The sequence below is a fragment of the Penicillium brevicompactum genome, assembly GCF_028827555.1.
Source record: "Penicillium brevicompactum strain IBT 35665 chromosome Unknown utg000001l_segment0_segment0, whole genome shotgun sequence".
Classification (NCBI taxonomy): domain Eukaryota; kingdom Fungi; phylum Ascomycota; class Eurotiomycetes; order Eurotiales; family Aspergillaceae; genus Penicillium; species Penicillium brevicompactum.
This window is the reverse complement of record NW_026623203.1, coordinates 1,912,116-1,928,629: the sequence shown is the minus strand read 5'-3', so window position 1 is coordinate 1,928,629 and position 16,514 is coordinate 1,912,116. Positions and strand designations below refer to the sequence as shown.

At 51.0% G+C, this 16,514-nt stretch overlaps 8 protein-coding genes across 8 annotated transcripts; 5 read left to right on the top strand and 3 right to left on the bottom strand.

Annotated features, from left to right (window-relative positions):
• Positions 1-48: 48 nt before the first annotated feature.
• Positions 49-803, bottom strand: N7506_000498 (uncharacterized protein; the record flags this gene model as incomplete). The annotated part of the gene is made up of 2 exons (XM_056949794.1): positions 49-592; positions 664-803. The coding sequence occupies 2 exons, from the start codon at positions 801-803 to the stop codon at positions 49-51; spliced, it is 684 nt and encodes a 227-aa protein (XP_056815709.1).
• A 101-nt stretch (positions 804-904) lies between these two features.
• N7506_000497 (uncharacterized protein) lies at positions 905-1,312 on the top strand (the record flags this gene model as incomplete). Its single annotated transcript, XM_056949793.1, has 1 exon — positions 905-1,312. One exon carries the CDS (start codon positions 905-907, stop codon positions 1,310-1,312), a length of 408 nt encoding a protein of 135 aa, XP_056815708.1.
• Positions 1,313-2,165: 853 nt separating this feature from the next.
• N7506_000496 (C1 family peptidase) lies at positions 2,166-3,797 on the top strand (the record flags this gene model as incomplete). The annotated part of the gene is made up of 3 exons (XM_056949792.1): positions 2,166-2,271; positions 2,318-2,424; positions 2,502-3,797. The coding sequence occupies 3 exons, from the start codon at positions 2,166-2,168 to the stop codon at positions 3,795-3,797; spliced, it is 1,509 nt and encodes a 502-aa protein (XP_056815707.1).
• A 586-nt stretch (positions 3,798-4,383) lies between these two features.
• N7506_000495 (mannose-1-phosphate guanylyltransferase) lies at positions 4,384-5,868 on the top strand (the record flags this gene model as incomplete). The annotated part of the gene is made up of 4 exons (XM_056949791.1): positions 4,384-4,440; positions 4,502-4,558; positions 4,615-5,787; positions 5,842-5,868. 4 exons carry the CDS (start codon positions 4,384-4,386, stop codon positions 5,866-5,868), a joined length of 1,314 nt encoding a protein of 437 aa, XP_056815706.1.
• Positions 5,869-6,267: 399 nt separating this feature from the next.
• Positions 6,268-7,154, bottom strand: N7506_000494 (uncharacterized protein; the record flags this gene model as incomplete). Its single annotated transcript, XM_056949790.1, has 2 exons — positions 6,268-6,942; positions 6,993-7,154. The coding sequence occupies 2 exons, from the start codon at positions 7,152-7,154 to the stop codon at positions 6,268-6,270; spliced, it is 837 nt and encodes a 278-aa protein (XP_056815705.1).
• Positions 7,155-8,030: 876 nt separating this feature from the next.
• On the bottom strand, positions 8,031-9,809 carry N7506_000493 (putative oxidoreductase, FAD-binding; the record flags this gene model as incomplete). The annotated part of the gene is made up of 1 exon (XM_056949789.1): positions 8,031-9,809. The coding sequence occupies one exon, from the start codon at positions 9,807-9,809 to the stop codon at positions 8,031-8,033; it is 1,779 nt and encodes a 592-aa protein (XP_056815704.1).
• Positions 9,810-10,417: 608 nt separating this feature from the next.
• Positions 10,418-11,305, top strand: N7506_000492 (uncharacterized protein; the record flags this gene model as incomplete). Its single annotated transcript, XM_056949788.1, has 4 exons — positions 10,418-10,433; positions 10,489-10,830; positions 10,911-11,174; positions 11,271-11,305. The coding sequence occupies 4 exons, from the start codon at positions 10,418-10,420 to the stop codon at positions 11,303-11,305; spliced, it is 657 nt and encodes a 218-aa protein (XP_056815703.1).
• A 2,282-nt stretch (positions 11,306-13,587) lies between these two features.
• Positions 13,588-16,506, top strand: N7506_000491 (Ataxin-10 homo-association domain-containing protein; the record flags this gene model as incomplete). Its single annotated transcript, XM_056949787.1, has 2 exons — positions 13,588-13,757; positions 13,815-16,506. The coding sequence occupies 2 exons, from the start codon at positions 13,588-13,590 to the stop codon at positions 16,504-16,506; spliced, it is 2,862 nt and encodes a 953-aa protein (XP_056815702.1).
• Between the last annotated feature and the right edge of the window lie 8 nt (positions 16,507-16,514).

Genomic DNA, 16,514 nt, shown 5'->3' with positions numbered 1-16,514 from the left:
CCAGCTATATCCACTCATCTACTCATATATAACACAGAAACTACCATCTTAACCATTGACCAACATGTCAAACAGACCTCGAAATTGTCGCTGTACCGGGCGTGTGTGCACATGCGGCGCAAGTAGCAGGGCCGGAGCAACAGGACCGGCAGCATCGGCGGCACGAACGGCATCAGCAGCACAACCCCAGACACGAGCTCCGGCACGAAACACACCAGCAACAGCGCTAGCAGGATCGGCAGCACGAGCAGCATCAGCAGCACACCCCCAGGCACGAGCTCCGGCACGAAGCACACCAGCAACAGGGCTAGCAGGATCGGCAGCACGAGCGGCAGCGGCAGCACAAGCCCCAGCACGAGGCACGGCAACAAGACCAACAGGATCGACCTCACGAGCGCCAGCACAGAACCCGCTAACAACAGGGATCGCAGGATTAGCAGTATCAGCAGCATCAGCACCACGAACCCCGGCACGAGGCACAACAACGAGAGCACCAGAAACACGAGCCCCGGTATCAAGCGTGCCAACAAGACCAACAGGATCCGCATCACGAGCGCCAGCACAGGACCCGCTAACAACAGGTATAGCAGGGCTAGCGATATCAGCAGCATCAGCAACACGACCTGATTCACGGAGGCCTTCAGCAGCATCAGCAACACGAACCCCAGCACGAGACACGTCAAGAACAGCATCAGGCTCAACACAACCTCAATCACGGAGGACTTCAGCAGGATCAGCAACACGGGCTCCGGTAAATGGCACGCTAACAAATGGGTCGTCAGGGCCAGCACACCCAGCAGCATCAGCAACCCGGACCCCGGCACCATCCACCCCGAATTTGACTACGCGTTTCACTGAACAACGTCAGAATCTTCAATCCCAGCTACGGAGACTTGCGCAAAACATGACCCGAGCTGATCCAGAGACCATCTTCAATCAAGTAGTGGCTATAAACTCTACATTGGAAGGCCTTTCAGATACCGGGGCACAAATGGTCCGTACCTCCATGAGAGAGGAAGTCTCCAGAGCTGGTCCTGTGTGGTTCTTCTACGACGCATTACCGCGTGCTGGCATCCGTGAACCAATGACTGAATTTAACTGGGCTCGTGGCTACACGGTTAATGCGGTGCAATTGCTGGTCAGGCAACTCATGACCGGTCTTCCAGGTACTGGTGCCGCTCGAACCCTTGAAGAGCTAGCTAATCTCTGGAATATACAGCGAGCATTCCCCACCACTCTTGCCGACAGTACCACTTCGCTTGAGTTCCATGTCAGAGGGTTACATCGGGAACCAAGCTATCGGCCTAGGTAGAGAAGAAACCATCAGGTCATGAGGTAAGTTTTATTCTGTCAGCTTGATACTAATTGGAAACAGAAAAGGGGTTCTTTGGAAGCCCCACTAAAAAAAGGATTAAAACAAAGAAAGACCAAAAAAAGGGAGGTTTGTTGCAATTCCAAGTTCAGATGATACTAATTGAAAACAGAAAAGGAGCTTTATGAAAGCACCACCAAAAAAAAGAGATGAAAAAAAAGAAAGACTACAAAAATATGAGATTGTTGCGTTACCGATTTCAAATGCCATAGACCTATAGAGTACAGAGTAGAGTAGTATGCTGTGCTAAACTTTGATGCAAGTGGGTTATCCCGTTGAGTTAGTAGTTGACCAATAACGAATCCTCCCTGTTGTATTTGTCCTTGACCTAATTCCTCGGTCCAAGGACATTCATTTCCCGCGAGATGGATTTTTGCGGAGTTCTCTGATATCTTGCCCCCAATTCAAACCCCCGCCGTAGCAGTGAACCTTTGATACTTGGGCGGCATGGGGGTTCGGGGCTGTAGTTATGAAGTAAAAGAGTGACTGAATCCCACGTATTAACTAGTCTACTTTCTCTATAGTCCCTTACACGAATTGGATGTGGACTGCAGGGCTCTCCTGGCAATTGCACCATTGTAAGGCTGATATGATTCGTAGTTCCCTCGCATAATCGCATAAGCCACCTGATGTTTATCTTTCCCCGCTCGTGATATGGGAACCTTGGGGGCAGTTCACTTCCCATTCAAGCATCTCTTTTACAGATTAATATCTTTGAGGGCTTCGGGATCTTATTCACTTCTTTTCTACAACCCTGATATAAATCCCTTGTTACCGAGTCTCTACACTCAGAATGGGAGCCGCCGCTTCTCAACCCTTGCCGCTCAGCGAGAAACCTTCCCCGATCAAGAGAGAGGCAAGCGAGCCGGACACGAGTGAGAAGTGCTCCAGCGACTCTCGTATGTCAAGATATCGAAACTCATCGTTTCTTTCTCGGAATCAAAGTTGACAATATCACAGCCCTGCCGCTCTACCCAGTTCAAGAACGAGCCATACCTGTGACGACTGATCGCGTCCAAGAATGGAGCGATACTTTGCTAAGCGATCCAAAGGTTTGAGCCACTTGTAGTATCATCGACTCAACTAGCGACATCTACTAATGAGAGCCCTCTCCTGGCGCGCGAGATAGAACCGCCTGGCGATTGCAAGTTTCGCTGGCCACTCTTTTGCAGATATACTCATCAACAATAATGCCCTCAACCGGGACCAACACATCTTTAATCTCACTGTACCAGTGGAAGGCACTCCAATCACGAACCAGAGGTCTTCCGGACGTTGCTGGCTCTTCGCAGCGACAAATATTTTCCGTGTCCCGTTGATCAAAGCCTATCAGCTGAAGGACTTCGAGCTCAGTCAGGCGTATCTGTTTTATTGGGACAAGATCGAGAAAGCAAATTGGTTCTTCGAGCAGATCATCAGTACTGCCCATGAAGATCTTTCCAGCCGGTTGGTACAGAAACTATGCGAAGACCCGGTCACTGATGGTGGTCAATGGGATATGGCAGCCAACCTGGTGCAAAAATACGGATTGGTTCCCCACACAATTTATCCAGATGCATATCATGCGCAGAATAGCGCGAAGATGAACTGGCTTCTCACTGCAAAGCTGCGAGAGCAAGCTTTGGTCCTTCGCCAACAGGCAAATAAAGGCTCGCACTCTCTAGCTGCTACCAAAGAGAAATTTTTGGAAGAGATACATTCTCTAGTGACTCTCCTGTTGGGACCTCCACCAAGCCCTCACAAGAAGTTTGTTTGGCAATTCTCAGACGCCAATGGAACAGCCCGTGAGGTGCAGGTGACCCCTATTGAATTTGCCCAGCAGGCCTTCAAGCCTCGGTCGATCTCTCGGAGTCATCCAAGTGTCAGTACCAGCCGATTGTTCAGTCTGGTGAATGATCCACGGCACGAGTTCAACCGGCTGTTGACGATTGATAGACTGGGGAACGTGGTGGAGGGAAGACCCATCACCTACGTCAACGTAGATACCTATACCCTCAAGGCTGCCATCATTGCAATGCTCAAGGCTGGACATCCAGTCTTTTTCGGCTGTGACGTGGGCAAATCCTACGATCGTGACCGCGGAGTCTTGGATGCCGATCTCACTGATATCGCGCTTGGATTCAATGTCCCGCTGAAAATGAACAAGGCCCAGCGGGTCGCCAGTGGGGAGTCCTCAATGACCCATGCCATGGTCATCACTGGGGTGCATTTGGAGGGCGAGAGGCCGGTCCGGTGGCGCGTGGAGAATTCGTGGGGCGAAGATGTTGGACAGAAGGGATGGTTCGTGATGACCGACCGATGGATGGACGAGTATACTTTCCAGGCTGTCGTTGACTTCAACTTTGTTCCGGCCAATGTGCAGGCTGTCCTTGAGCAAAGCCCGAAGATTTTACCCCGGTGGGATCCCATGGGAGTGCTTGCTTAAGAGCAAGAGGAGCGTTCAAGTGTCTTGGATCCAGACTCCAGATTGGAACAGCATGTCCGAGACTGTCATTTCAGTGTTGTGATGCCAGCGAACTCGCGCTAAATTACCTCCCAGAAGTATTGGAACATACTGGTAGTACAACTTGCGTATCTTTTCACGCCTTTCACGAATCAACTGAGGGGTTTTCAAATATAGTTTTCCATGACCATTTCCAACATGCATTGGCACATTCTAAATCACCCAGGGGAGCGAATAAAGTAGATATTGATCCGCTCATGCTAGTGATTTTGTCCCAAATTTGGGGTGCCCCCATGTAATCTCGCCGTCTCAAAGTCTTGGGATCTAACTGCTTGTCAATAACATCTCGAGGACGAGACTGGAGCAAGTAGTATCGAGTGTTGCGTATAGCTTTAATCAGTTCTTTAATCGGTTGCACGAGAAGTAGAGTTGGGGCGAAGGCAAAAGATCGAAAGGAGTAAGACGTTGTCAGGTGCCCACCGAAAGCGTCGGCTTGGCGCTTGGAGCTCCAATTCTCCCTGCCCTGAAAGATATTCTAAACTCCGCATCCCCTTGCATATTACTCGTCATGCTCCAAGTACCAGTGCGGGAACAATCCCAAGCCTCGACTAAGGCCGTGATCTTGGTAAGTGCGCCAAGTGCGTAGGGTTGACCCCCGCCGTAACAAACTGACACCTTGTCAACAGGTCGGAGGCCCCTCCAGAGGTACTCGGTTCCGCCCATTGTCGCTCGATGTGCCAAAGGTATTCCTCCTTACTTGCATTCAATCGCCCGCGAGCGCAAATTGACACTCACGCAGCCCCTATTCGAAGTCGCCGGCCACCCCATCATCCACCACTGCCTAAAGGCGGTGACCAAGGTCCCCGATGTTCGCGAAGTGATCTTGGTTGGATACTACGATGAGACTGTCTTCAGGGACTTCATCAAGGATGCCTCGAAGGAATACCCCCAGCTCCGCATCGTGTATCTGCGGGAGTACACGGCCCTGGGCACCGCAGGTGGACTGTACCACTTCCGCGATGCGATCCTCAAGGGCAAGCCGGAGCGCCTGCTGGTGCTCAACGCCGATGTTTGCTGCTCTTTCCCCCTGGGTGAGATGATGAAGTTGTTCGAGGAGAAGGACGCCGAGGCTGTGATTCTGGGTACACGGGTTTCCAACGAGACCGCCACGAACTTCGGATGCATTGTTTCGGACTCCCACACCAAGCGTGTTCTGCACTACGTCGAGAAGCCCGAGTCGCACATCTCCAACCTGATCAACTGCGGTGTCTACCTCTTCGCAACCGAGTGCATTTTCCCCGCCATCCGCAGCGCCATCAAGCGCCGTACTACCCGACCCCGCCTCCTTTCCTACCCCTCCTCCGATAATCTGGAGTCTTCCTTCATTGCCGGAGAAGATGAGGATGCCGAGAAGAGCGAGGTGCTTCGTCTCGAGCAGGATATTCTGTCCGATCTCGCTGACAGCAACCGCTTCTTCGTCCACGAAACCAAGGACTTCTGGCGCCAGATCAAGACCGCTGGTTCTGCTGTCCCCGCCAACGCCCTCTACCTCCAGAAGGCGTTCCAGGCCGAGTCCTCTGAACTCACTGCCCCCTCTGCCACCATTGTTCCTCCCGTCTACATCCACCCCACTGCCTCCGTCGACCCCACCGCCAAGCTGGGCCCTAACGTCTCCATTGGACCTCGTGTCGTGATTGGCGCCGGTGCCCGTGTCAAGGACTCCATTGTCCTTGAGGATGCCGAGATCCGTCACGATGCCTGTGTCATGCACTCTATCATCGGCTGGAGCAGCCGTGTCGGTGCCTGGGCTCGTGTCGAGGGTACCCCTATTCCCGTCAGCAGCCACTCTACCAGCATTGTCAAGCAAGGCATCAAGGTGCAGAGCATCACCATTCTGGGCAAGGAGTGCGGTGTCGGTGACGAGGTCCGCGTGCAGAACTGCGTGTGTTTGCCCTACAAGGAGCTCAAGCGGGTATGTCTCAATCCTCTAGTCTGATTTGCTTCCAAAAACTAACATTTTCTCTAGGATGTCGCCAACGAAGTCATCATGTGAACTGATTATTCAATTTTTGGTCTTTGATGTTTAAAAATTACACCCTTGATCTTCTTGTCGATACAGCTCCATTCTCTGGTCGATCTCATCTTATCTACCAGTTGGATGATTGTTTGCTTTATGAGCGCAGCCGATTTACAAGATCCTTTGTTCTAATCTTTGGCCCAATTTAAGAGTCGTTAGAATTCTTCATTGCTATTTTTAAAAAATTCCCCATAAGTTTATCACACAAATTTGAGCCATGGAGCGATGGAATCCCTTTCCAGAACGCCATTATGCAAATCCCGATCGTCAATATAAAGGCACATAGCTCTCTATATGCAACATAGTATGAAACATCAAAAGAATCCCGCTTGCTGTCATCGAGGTATATCAAGAAAATTAAACGATTCCTTAGACTTAACGATACATGGCAGGATCATACCCTGTCTGTGCCGCCGGTCTCTGATATGCTGTCTGGTCATGCGATCCGAATCGCACTCTAGGCCTCTGCTGCGAATCTGCCCCAGGGGCATGATCGTAATATTCCTGCGCATCGCCCGCATAAGCATACTCATTACGACCATAGGCACCGTGCTGCTCATATGGTCCAGAGGGCTCGTATGCGCCATGAGGTGCTTGCGCACCATGCGTCGAAGGCAGATCGTGGAAATCATGCATGGCGGGAGTGGCCTCGCTGCGATCGTCCATCTTGACGTCGAAAGCGCCCGAATCATCCAGGCCGGGCTGGGAGCCCATGGCGCCGTAGTTGCCGAAGCGGGTTTCGCGGCGGCGAACGATGACATCCAGCCAAATGGCTGCGATTTGGGCGATGAGGCCGGTTACGGTGAATGTGAACATGGCCTTGTAGCTTCGGCAGACGGTTATGCCAGCGGAGTTACCCCAGGTGGCTGCTGTGCAGGTTGTTGTTATTGAGCCGGCCATGCTCCAGGCCATTAGACCGAGACTGAGGGCCCAGAGGATTGTGAGGATGATGTTAAGGGCGATGGCGAGTTTGGTGGAGAGGCCGCAGCTGCAGTGGATTATGGAGGTGAGAATGATATTTGCGATGGAGAGAGCTGCTGTGACAAGGAGCTAAATGGTGTTAGTTTTAAGATGTTGTAGTGCGGTGGTGTTTTACTTACCACGATGAACGAGTATGGTAGTTTGAAGCCATCGGCATGGAGGTGGTAGATGAATACGGCGAGGATCACGCCTACCACGATCGAGGATAGGAAGACGAAGAAGCGGATTAGATGGAAGGGCAGAGGCGGATACGCCGATGGCTTGACTGAAGGGGACCGCATGGCTGTGGGGGATGAGGAGGAATGAAATTGTTCAGGCCGCGCCCCTACAATAAAGGGTAAACAGCCCATGATCGTCGGCTCCACTTAACACGTTTGGAGCGTACGTCACCCCTATTTTTATCACTGGGCTGTGCGGACTTGTCGCGGTTTCTTAAGAGTCGTGTTTCACTTTACGGTTGATGTAAAAAGGTAAATGAATTGCCACTATTTAAGAGAGCCTCGGGGATGACTTTCGACCCGTGTACTATATTGATCAAGTATGTTTAGGGGTATGTTCATGAAGAATCCTTGCACTTTCCCTTGAAGTCACCTGACTGCTATGGTCGATAAAGTTCGCCCCACAAAAGATGCCCCAGCAACCTGACAACAACTTACTTTCTAGACCCTTTCGAAGCCGCCTCTCCATATTGATAGTACAAAAAGGTAGTATGGCCAAGTTGAGCTGCCACATACAATGTCTGCCTGTTCAACTTGATTGAAATTTCATTTTGTTCGAATACTAAGCTTGTACCACACTCAGAGTCTGAAGGTCCTGTTCTAGGGCTCTGTTCGTGCTTCCAAGGTTGTTGCTGATGTTATTGATATGAGCTTCTTTACATCGACTTATGCACCTGTGGACTCCACAAGCACACAGCACTCAAGACTTATGCCTTTGAAACAGACGTTAAGCTCAAAGTCCACGCATTCCAAGGTTTCGAAGCATTGATGATTTTAAAGCGGCCCAAAAGCTACCTCGGCCGGACACGGACAGAGTTGCAAAGCTTCATCTGACAGACCTCGTAGACCCGGATTAATGTTGAACCACTAATTTGCGATCGATAATTCCATGCAAGTTCAGAGAAAAAGAGACAATGCAATTCTGCTGGAAAGGGACAATCAGTAATTGAAATCCTCATAGATCACGGTCTTCCCAGCAAGCCAATTCAGCACCATCCGCTTCAGAGCAACACCTGCGCAAAGGTACCAACGATCTGCTAGTGTCAGGTCCAGGTCCTCGGCCTGCATTCGTCGCCGCACTAATTGTGTTTCAGATGGCAACCCGTCCCACACCCGCCGATCGGCCCCGTCAAGCCCCGCACCGGTTATAAACAGAGTCGTTGACATGGGCAACTGAGGCCACCGTTGGAAGGTATCACGCACCAACCCTATGTCTTGAACTGGGACTGACCAGAATAGTCGCAGTCGGGACAAATCCAGATCTGGAAGTTGGGCAAGAAGCGGCGTGATACCGATACCTCCTGCTATGAAGGGGGTGATTCCCTCTGCTGTTGAGATTTGGAAGCTGCCCCCGAATCCCTTGAGTGGAACTTCCAGACCTGCCCGCTCATTTACTTGGAACAAGTATTCGGTCACAGGACCGTTCCGTCGGATCATCATCTCGAATTGGTCTTTGGGGATGTCTTGACCGGGGTAAGAAGATACAGTGAATGTTCGAACGAAATCATCGTTCAGGCTGGTTGGGTCACTGTCCCTCATGTGGCTGTATCCCATGTCCAATTCTTCTTCGAATGAGAGTGTGGCATACTGCCCTGCAGTCCACGACGCCGGCACACGGCTGGATATCCGAAATCTAAATCGTTTGATGGACGGTGTTATGCTCTCTTTCTTTATCATCGTTGCTGTCGCATCTGAGACAGAACCCTCTTGGGCGCTAGGAATCTGCCTTTCGCCGATAAAGTATCGCACACTTGGATTATACGGAGATAATTCTCCAGGTATGCCACGGAACGCGAGCCCATTTTGGACGAAGAGTGCGGCGGCGATGGTGACCCGTATAGCGAGATTGGACCTTGGAAGCACAGCGGAAGCTGCTTTGCCAACCAGCAACTCTGTGCGACCTGTCAGGTAGAGCACATTCCCGTTCTCGAAATCTGGCACAACATAGCCAGCCAGTGGTGTGATTTGGAGATTGCCCAGTGTTTGATACAGTCTGTTTCCCGAATACTCAGGGTATACGAGCACAGCGCCACTGGACTCGTTGGACTGCACACGCACGAATCCAGGTGGACCACCTCGGATATTAGTGTCCATATTGATGGTTCCACGAGACGAGGACACAAACATGGTGTCCGCACGAGCTAGGAGCTCAACTGCGGCGGGAATTAGTTGCGGCAGATCGGATATCAGGACGGGGTCAGGCTTTGCAGGCACAATATGCTTCTTGTTCAGATACTTGGGACAATTCCCCATGCTCTCCTCGATGTGGACGACCAACTGCGCCTGCCCGGGATCTGTGTGAGATATTGAGCCCGATTCCATTCTGCCGTACAGCTTTACTCTCTTGCGGTGCTCCAAGTCAATTGCAAGCCCCGAGACCATCTTCCCCAAATAGTTGTCATGCTGGTCATCCCAGTTACCCAGGAGTGATTGGGCCACCGGATCATATTTGGTGTCTATTTGCGTCCGAAGCCCAATGGAGGACTCCGCGACCGGTGCTGCAAAGCCTTCCGTGCCTCCCCATATGGTTGACCACGGTCGGCCTTCAGAGTCGAGTGTCCCCAAGGCGAGGAGTGGGGCTTGTTGGACTAGAAATCCGGCTCCCGGGCTGAGGTACGGGGTGGTGGGGTTGTCTCGCTCGGGGACTTGGAGCAGTCGCTGGACTTTCTCCTCACCCTCGTGCCAAGGCACAGTTTTCGTTAGTAGTGAAGCCATCATTTTGAAGATCAAGAAGACGAGGGATGAGTGAGATAGTAAATAATAAGTATCGCGTCATCAATGACACATCCCACTGCGGGACATCTTCTGAATTTTCGATTTCTAATCAAAGTCAGCTGTCCCTCGACTTCGGTGGCAGTCAAGCCCTGGAGGTCTGGACCTGTAGAGAGTGGTGAATCCCATATGGGCGTACATGAGACCAATCGAATGGGTGCAATGATCGTATTCGCTGCAACCATTTGTAGCATAACATGTACGGAGTAGATTAAAACACATAGGATCAAACACCCTATCTCGAGGAGGGTCCATGATATTTTCGTCAAAGGGTTCGAGTGAGCAACTCGTGCAAGTTGGCAGCTAACGTGGTGAGATCGACAACCCCATCGCGAGCTGTGAATAGTTACCGCCCACCTAATTGCCGGGCCGCGTCGACTTGGTTGCCTCCAAAGTAATTATTTCCTATTTCAATTCCATTTCGCGTTCGTCTCTGCGTTTCTGCATCTATACATCTCTGCCATTCCCTTACAGGTGCAGACAATTGAGGGTGTCACAAATCGGGCCCCGCCTCAAAAACCACCGAAAGCGTAACACCTTATCCACCATCCACCATGTCGACCTACGAAAGTGAGGACCCTGATGATCCCAGAGCTTACCATCGGCCAAGCTAACCTGCCTTCAGTTGAGCACAACACGTCTGACCCATCAACGGCTCAGACCCCGCGCCGCCGCCGCCCTGACCTCTCCACCTTCTTCTCAGCCCTCTCCGAGATCACCCCAGCTCCCGACCACCGACCCCATGCAGTTCCCGTCCCAGGTGATGTGAGCGCAGCCTTCTACTCCCTTGCCGAGGCATTGGAGATGATGCGCCGTGATACCGACTCCACAACAGAAGCGCCAGAGGCCTCTGACGCGGGCACCGATAATGGACGCGATCTGCTGAGCACAATGATCCAGTCGCTGCTTGCGCAGGCGGATACACCACCGCGTGAGGTGGAGGGTGTTTCGGAGGAATTTTGCGATGGTAAGGAGCTCCCCTGGCCTATCGATATGGTCTTGTGGAAACGACCATCTATATCCAGCTCAGTTCGCTGACCAGTACAGTGCTCGACCGCGTCCCCAAAGCGTCACTTAAGGCCTCTGACACATGTCCTATTTGCAATAATCCATTTTTGGATGATCAATACCCGCTCGTTGTACAGTTGCCCTGCCACCCTACCCACCGCTTTGATATGGAATGCATCCGGCCTTGGCTGCGACTGCGGGGGACGTGCCCGCTTGATCGCGTGGACTTTGCGAAGCAGCAGAGAGAGAAAGCGGAGGCTAAGAAGAAGCTTGTCGAGGAAGATGATGAAGAGGAGTGGGATGGTATGTATGGCTGAATCTGTTTAAGAGAAATATGCATACATGTGGACCAAAAGGCGTCCGCTATGTGACTCATAATGAAGTGAAACATGAAGATAGAACAATCGCTTTCTTTTGACTACCTTGGGACGTAGGAGCGTCGACGTAGCCATATTGGAGAATGGGTTTGTGTCAGAAGTAGCATCCAAGGCTATCGCTGACCCTAGATGAGCCCGCAACCTAGAAAGCTTGATACATCTCTATGTCGATCAGTGGTCTCGGTACTACGATGCCTCTTGGCCCTAAATCTTTACTTTACCCACCTGGGCACCATTGACCTTTGAATCGTTTCGTTATTGTGGGGGCGTAACCTACGATGCAATATCTACGCGCGAAGGATATGGACTACGAAGCGCGAATATACACCTATCACTACGGTTTAGCAAGGTACAACACTGGGAATTCTATATGGAATCGCGACTGGATTCGTTCTTTATGGGTACCTAAGTAGTCGACTACTTGACTATGCTTTAGGTACTCCCGGAGCTAGAGTCTATGTAGCAATGTCTACATTTACCCAGTAGCTCTCAAGACCGTCTTCTTTCCACCGCTGGCTACGCCGGGCATCCAGTTCATTGTGAGTAAAGTGAATACCTAGGTATCTACCTATGACCAAGCCTTGTGGTAGCATTCAAGTCTTTCATAGGCAACTGTGAAGCGATAACCTCACCGTCCCTCTATCCCCCTTGTAAGGGTACCCAACGATCAAGGTGAGCCGCCTCGAAAGATATGGGAAGAAATAGAGAGCCAGAGTGGCTCGCTCCAACCATGACCCATGCACTATCCCTACGCGTAGGAGGCATCCAGTCATGGCTTTTGTGTCTTACATCTATCGTCAGCGCGGTGACATTATGATAAGACGGAGGTTGAGCAAGTTGGTGTTGAGGAGGAAATTAATGTTGAGCCCCTTGGAGTCTCATCATGATACTCGACAAGGTGATCCTTCATATTGAAAGATGCCTCCAACAGCCTCAGACGGTCTGTCAGATCCTCGATTGCGAAGGCGGTTCCCTGGCCCGCCTCGACGTCCATGGTACCGTAAGCTCTTTCAGCACCAGGCAGTTTCGGCCAAAACTGCCTAGCTATGTGCTGGGTCCACTCTTTAACAAGAATGATGAGTATCATGATTGCCAGTCCTAGAATTAGTCCTGTGAGGGCAAGTGCAAACGTCTCTGTAGTCGATGCCATGAGATATTTGGTTCGGTGGTGGCACTTACTACCTCCAAGGAAGTAAGTAACAGGTTTCTGTGGGAGATAGTTTTCCCTTGGGGGCAATTTTGAAGAATGCCCAAGTGGTTTTGACGTTCGGCGTCTATGTTTGGACTGTTGATCCAGTGGATAGATCTAGAAGTGAGTCCAAATCAAAGGACTGAGTGATGAGAAATTGTTGCTCAATATGGACTTGTACTTTGTATTTATATGTGCCGATGGAACGATTTCCTCGAGAGACATAGAAATACAGGTAATAATCCCTTTCTGGTGACCAGTACAATGAGCCATTCAAGCAGCACAACGGATTTCAAGACAGTAGCCGAGTAAAGTGTCCAAGACCCAACAAAGGTCTTTGAGAATATACTGAATGGTATAGTTCTCGATACAAAGAACACGACACACGATATTTAACATGCCTATAATTTTGCAATCTGGTGACTTTGAGGCAGTGACTGGAGAGTTCCAATGGAGTTCGTCTTCTGTGTATTGACATATTTCAACACTTTCAAGATAAGTACAAAGAAATACATCAGCTGGTTCCAAGACCTTACGACGATGTTGTGATCAGACATCACTCCAGGGCTTACAACAAGAAATTGCAATCAGATCATGGGCACGGGCATCACTTTTAGAGCAGCGTGCTGCCCAGGTGTGTGTAAAATCTCTCCACAACACCGAGTTTTAGACGGGATCTAGTAAGAGAGCTGTCTAGAAATAAGCTCTTAGTAGTATATAAATGGGCGGTTTCTCAAGTTGACTCTGTATGAAGAAATCATGAGGGCTTGAATTATCTTTTCTTTTTCTACGACGTTTTCAACGGCCTTTTTGTTTTGTATCTCTAGTTTGTCTGTGGTAATGAAGAGAATGCCCATTCCACCTGCCTCGTTGTATGAGAAACCGCATACATGTGGATCAGCAAGTGATTCAAGACTCAATTTCGCACGAGAGACGTGTGCAAAGGGGAACTAAAAGTATTTTTTAAAAAAAAAAGGACTACAGCAAACAAGCAAAGTGCATAGATCAGAGCGGACGAATGAGCGGCCTCTTACTGCGGGCGGAAAATTTACCTCTCCACCTCCAAATCTTTGATCCTTCCCCCTCTCCCCTCTTTCCCCCGCGCCACTTTTTTTTTCGAGAACGCGTTGGTTAATTTGAACACTGCGCTATGGCGGAGAAGCCTCTCTGCACTCCGGCAGAGCTTATGCTCAAGGTCGTCCTTGCAGGAACCCTGAGCCACTATGAAGTTCGAGGCATGATCGACGAGAAACGCTTGGAGCACATGCTTTCCTGCGGAAAGCAGATCTTGTACAAGACACACCAGGAAAGCGATGTTCGGTGCGGAAATGCCCCATGATCTGCTGTATCTTCCCAAGACTGACGTTTTACTTCTAGTCACAATCTCGGCATGTCGTCAGATATCTGGCAAGGCCTTACAAATGTCCTTACGAAAGCGATCCCCGTCCTCGAGTCCCAATCTTTCGCATGGAAAAGCCCCGCCGCCAGCTACGAGCACTCTTCCTCCAACCTTATCGCCTACAATTACCTCTCTCTTGTCAAGGATATCGAGCGCCTCAATGATCTGTGTACTATTGCCCGCAACCTCCTCGCCACAACCAAGAAGGCGCAAAATCTGGCAGCGGAGACCGGATTTGACCAACGGATCCTTGCGCTCATCGATACTTGTGTTCGGGTCACGGCGCGGGGATTTGATGGCGAAACAAATGCGCGAAATGAGGAGCGATGGCAGAAAGTGGTCAACCTTTACAAGCGGCTCTTGATTACATGCCTTCAGTACCTTCACAACTTCATTATGCACAATGAGCACCGCAAGATGGTTCTCTGGCTGGACCTCTTTGGCTATCATTCAACCGCTGATACAAACATCATCAAGCCAAAGGAGCCCTTGGACGATGCTAGCTCCCGGGAAGGGGTTGCGCCTATTGTTCAGGTTGGAGAGCGTGTCATCAACCCGCCCATTCGTGCGCTTTACGATCAGACTGCGGAAGATCTCTTGCTAGAAACCATTGCCAAGTTCCCCCGGGAACCCGCCACCATCAAAGAGGAAGCCGCGATGCTGCTCTTGGCAAACATTAAGGATCACATGGAGCGAATCTTGGGTCGGGATCTCAGTGCTATTCAAGAAATGGGAAGAGATCCTGATCAGGTAAAGGATATCCGAGCCGCCTTGACCGCGATACTAGGAGCGAAGGTTGATGGGTGGTCTGATCTCCAGGAACGTGCCCGTGAGCTTCCACCTGCGCTTCACGAAGATGAGCACGATGAACCAGAGGAACAAGAAGAGGAGGGACATGTGGACCACAGTGGCCACCAGGAAGAGGAAGAGGAAGAAGACCACGAAGTGACCAAGAAGAAAACCATCTTGACCATCGATCGCAGTCTCACAGCTGGCTTCCCTCGTTTATGCTGGGCCGATCTTCCGGAGATCAACGAATTTGGCGCCGTGGAAGGACCAGTCACCGATGAAGATACCAGCATGCCTCGATCCTCCCAATCTGCAGCGGAAACTTTACAAGAGGCCAAGGATGAGCTTATGGCTCGGCTTCAAGAACCATCACACATTGACGGAGACGAGGAGCATGATTATGACCATGGAGATGCACACACTGTGGGCGACGATGACTCGCGCAGCCTAGAGGCTATGGCCGATGGCAGCGTCGACGGGGACGGCGAGGACGATGTGGATGATGACGGCGAGGGGGATCCAGATGACGACGAAGAGGAGGAAGACGATGAATACCGTGGCCGTCCCGGTGATCAACAGCGGGGACTTTTGACTGATATCCCACTGGTACTCGGACCCGCTGAAATCGAAGCTTTGCCTATGATCGTTCAGGCCGGTATCGTTGACAGCTTTGGCCTTAAGGGCGGAGAACGCACGGGGTCTAGAAACATGCAAGCTCTCCGATGCCATATCTTGCTCACCCAGGAGACAGGGCGCAATCTGCTTCGTGAACTCTTGATCTTCATTGCGGCGTGGGATTTGCCTGACGATGAACTTTATTTCAAGATGATGGTTCAAATTATGGAAGCAGTTCTCAAGAACGGACTCATGTCTCACGCCTACTCCGACTTTGGCCAACCCAAGGACATCATCTCTCCCGCACAGGCTGTGGTTATCAAGATCCTCACTCACATCTTCCGATCCAAGTATTCTCCTGCTTCGGTTACAGGTTCCGCCCAGCCAAACATTCCTCGCAGTCCCAGCTCTCTCAATCGGGTTGATATTCTTACCGTTCGGTACATCTTTACGATCTTCCGTGGCAACATCATTCCCGAAACCTGTGCTCTGATCTACCTCCAAGGCCAGATTCGTGCTGAGCGAGCCTTGTCAGAGGACTTCCCTCTGAATTTGTGGGATATGGAGCGTGTCTATGAGGGTGTTTATCAATTCTTGGAGTTCTTCGCTGTTCTCACTGAAAACAATGACTGGAAGAACCTGCTGGTCAAATGGGAAATTGTCTATGACTTGGTGACCTTGATCAAAGAGCTGGAAGCAAGCATCCCCAAGGGTCAATTGAGCCAGTTGTCCTTCGGCGCTGTGCCACCGCCGCCCCCACCACGCAGCGATACCGCCAATGACGCCTCCAGCTCGTCCCCTGCACCCGTTGCCGTCGAGCGCCCCTACGATCCGAGCGACCCAGATCCTGTCGACAACGGAGCTGGCAGCGTTGACTCACGGCCTGAATCGCCCCCGATCACCGAAGATCCTTCAGAATTCGAATGGCGCAACCTCAAGAAACTGGTCGTGCTTGTACTGTCCTCGCTGGTGTGGAAGTGCCCGGATGTTCAAGAGCAGATCCGCCGCTACGGTGGTGTTGAAGCAATTCTTTGCTGCACTGCATTCGACGCTCACAACCCATACATCAAAGAACATGCCGTCATGTGTCTTAAGTTCTTGCTAGAGGGCAACCGTGAGAACCAGCGTCTGGTGGAAGAACTGGAGGCCCGTGAGGTTGTGAACAAGGATGGTGGCGTGCTGGAGAAGGCTGGTTATGAAGCAATGATCAACCAAGCCGGCAAGTTGGCCATTCGGCCCAAGCCTCGCGCCGAGGAAATCCCATGAAATTACGT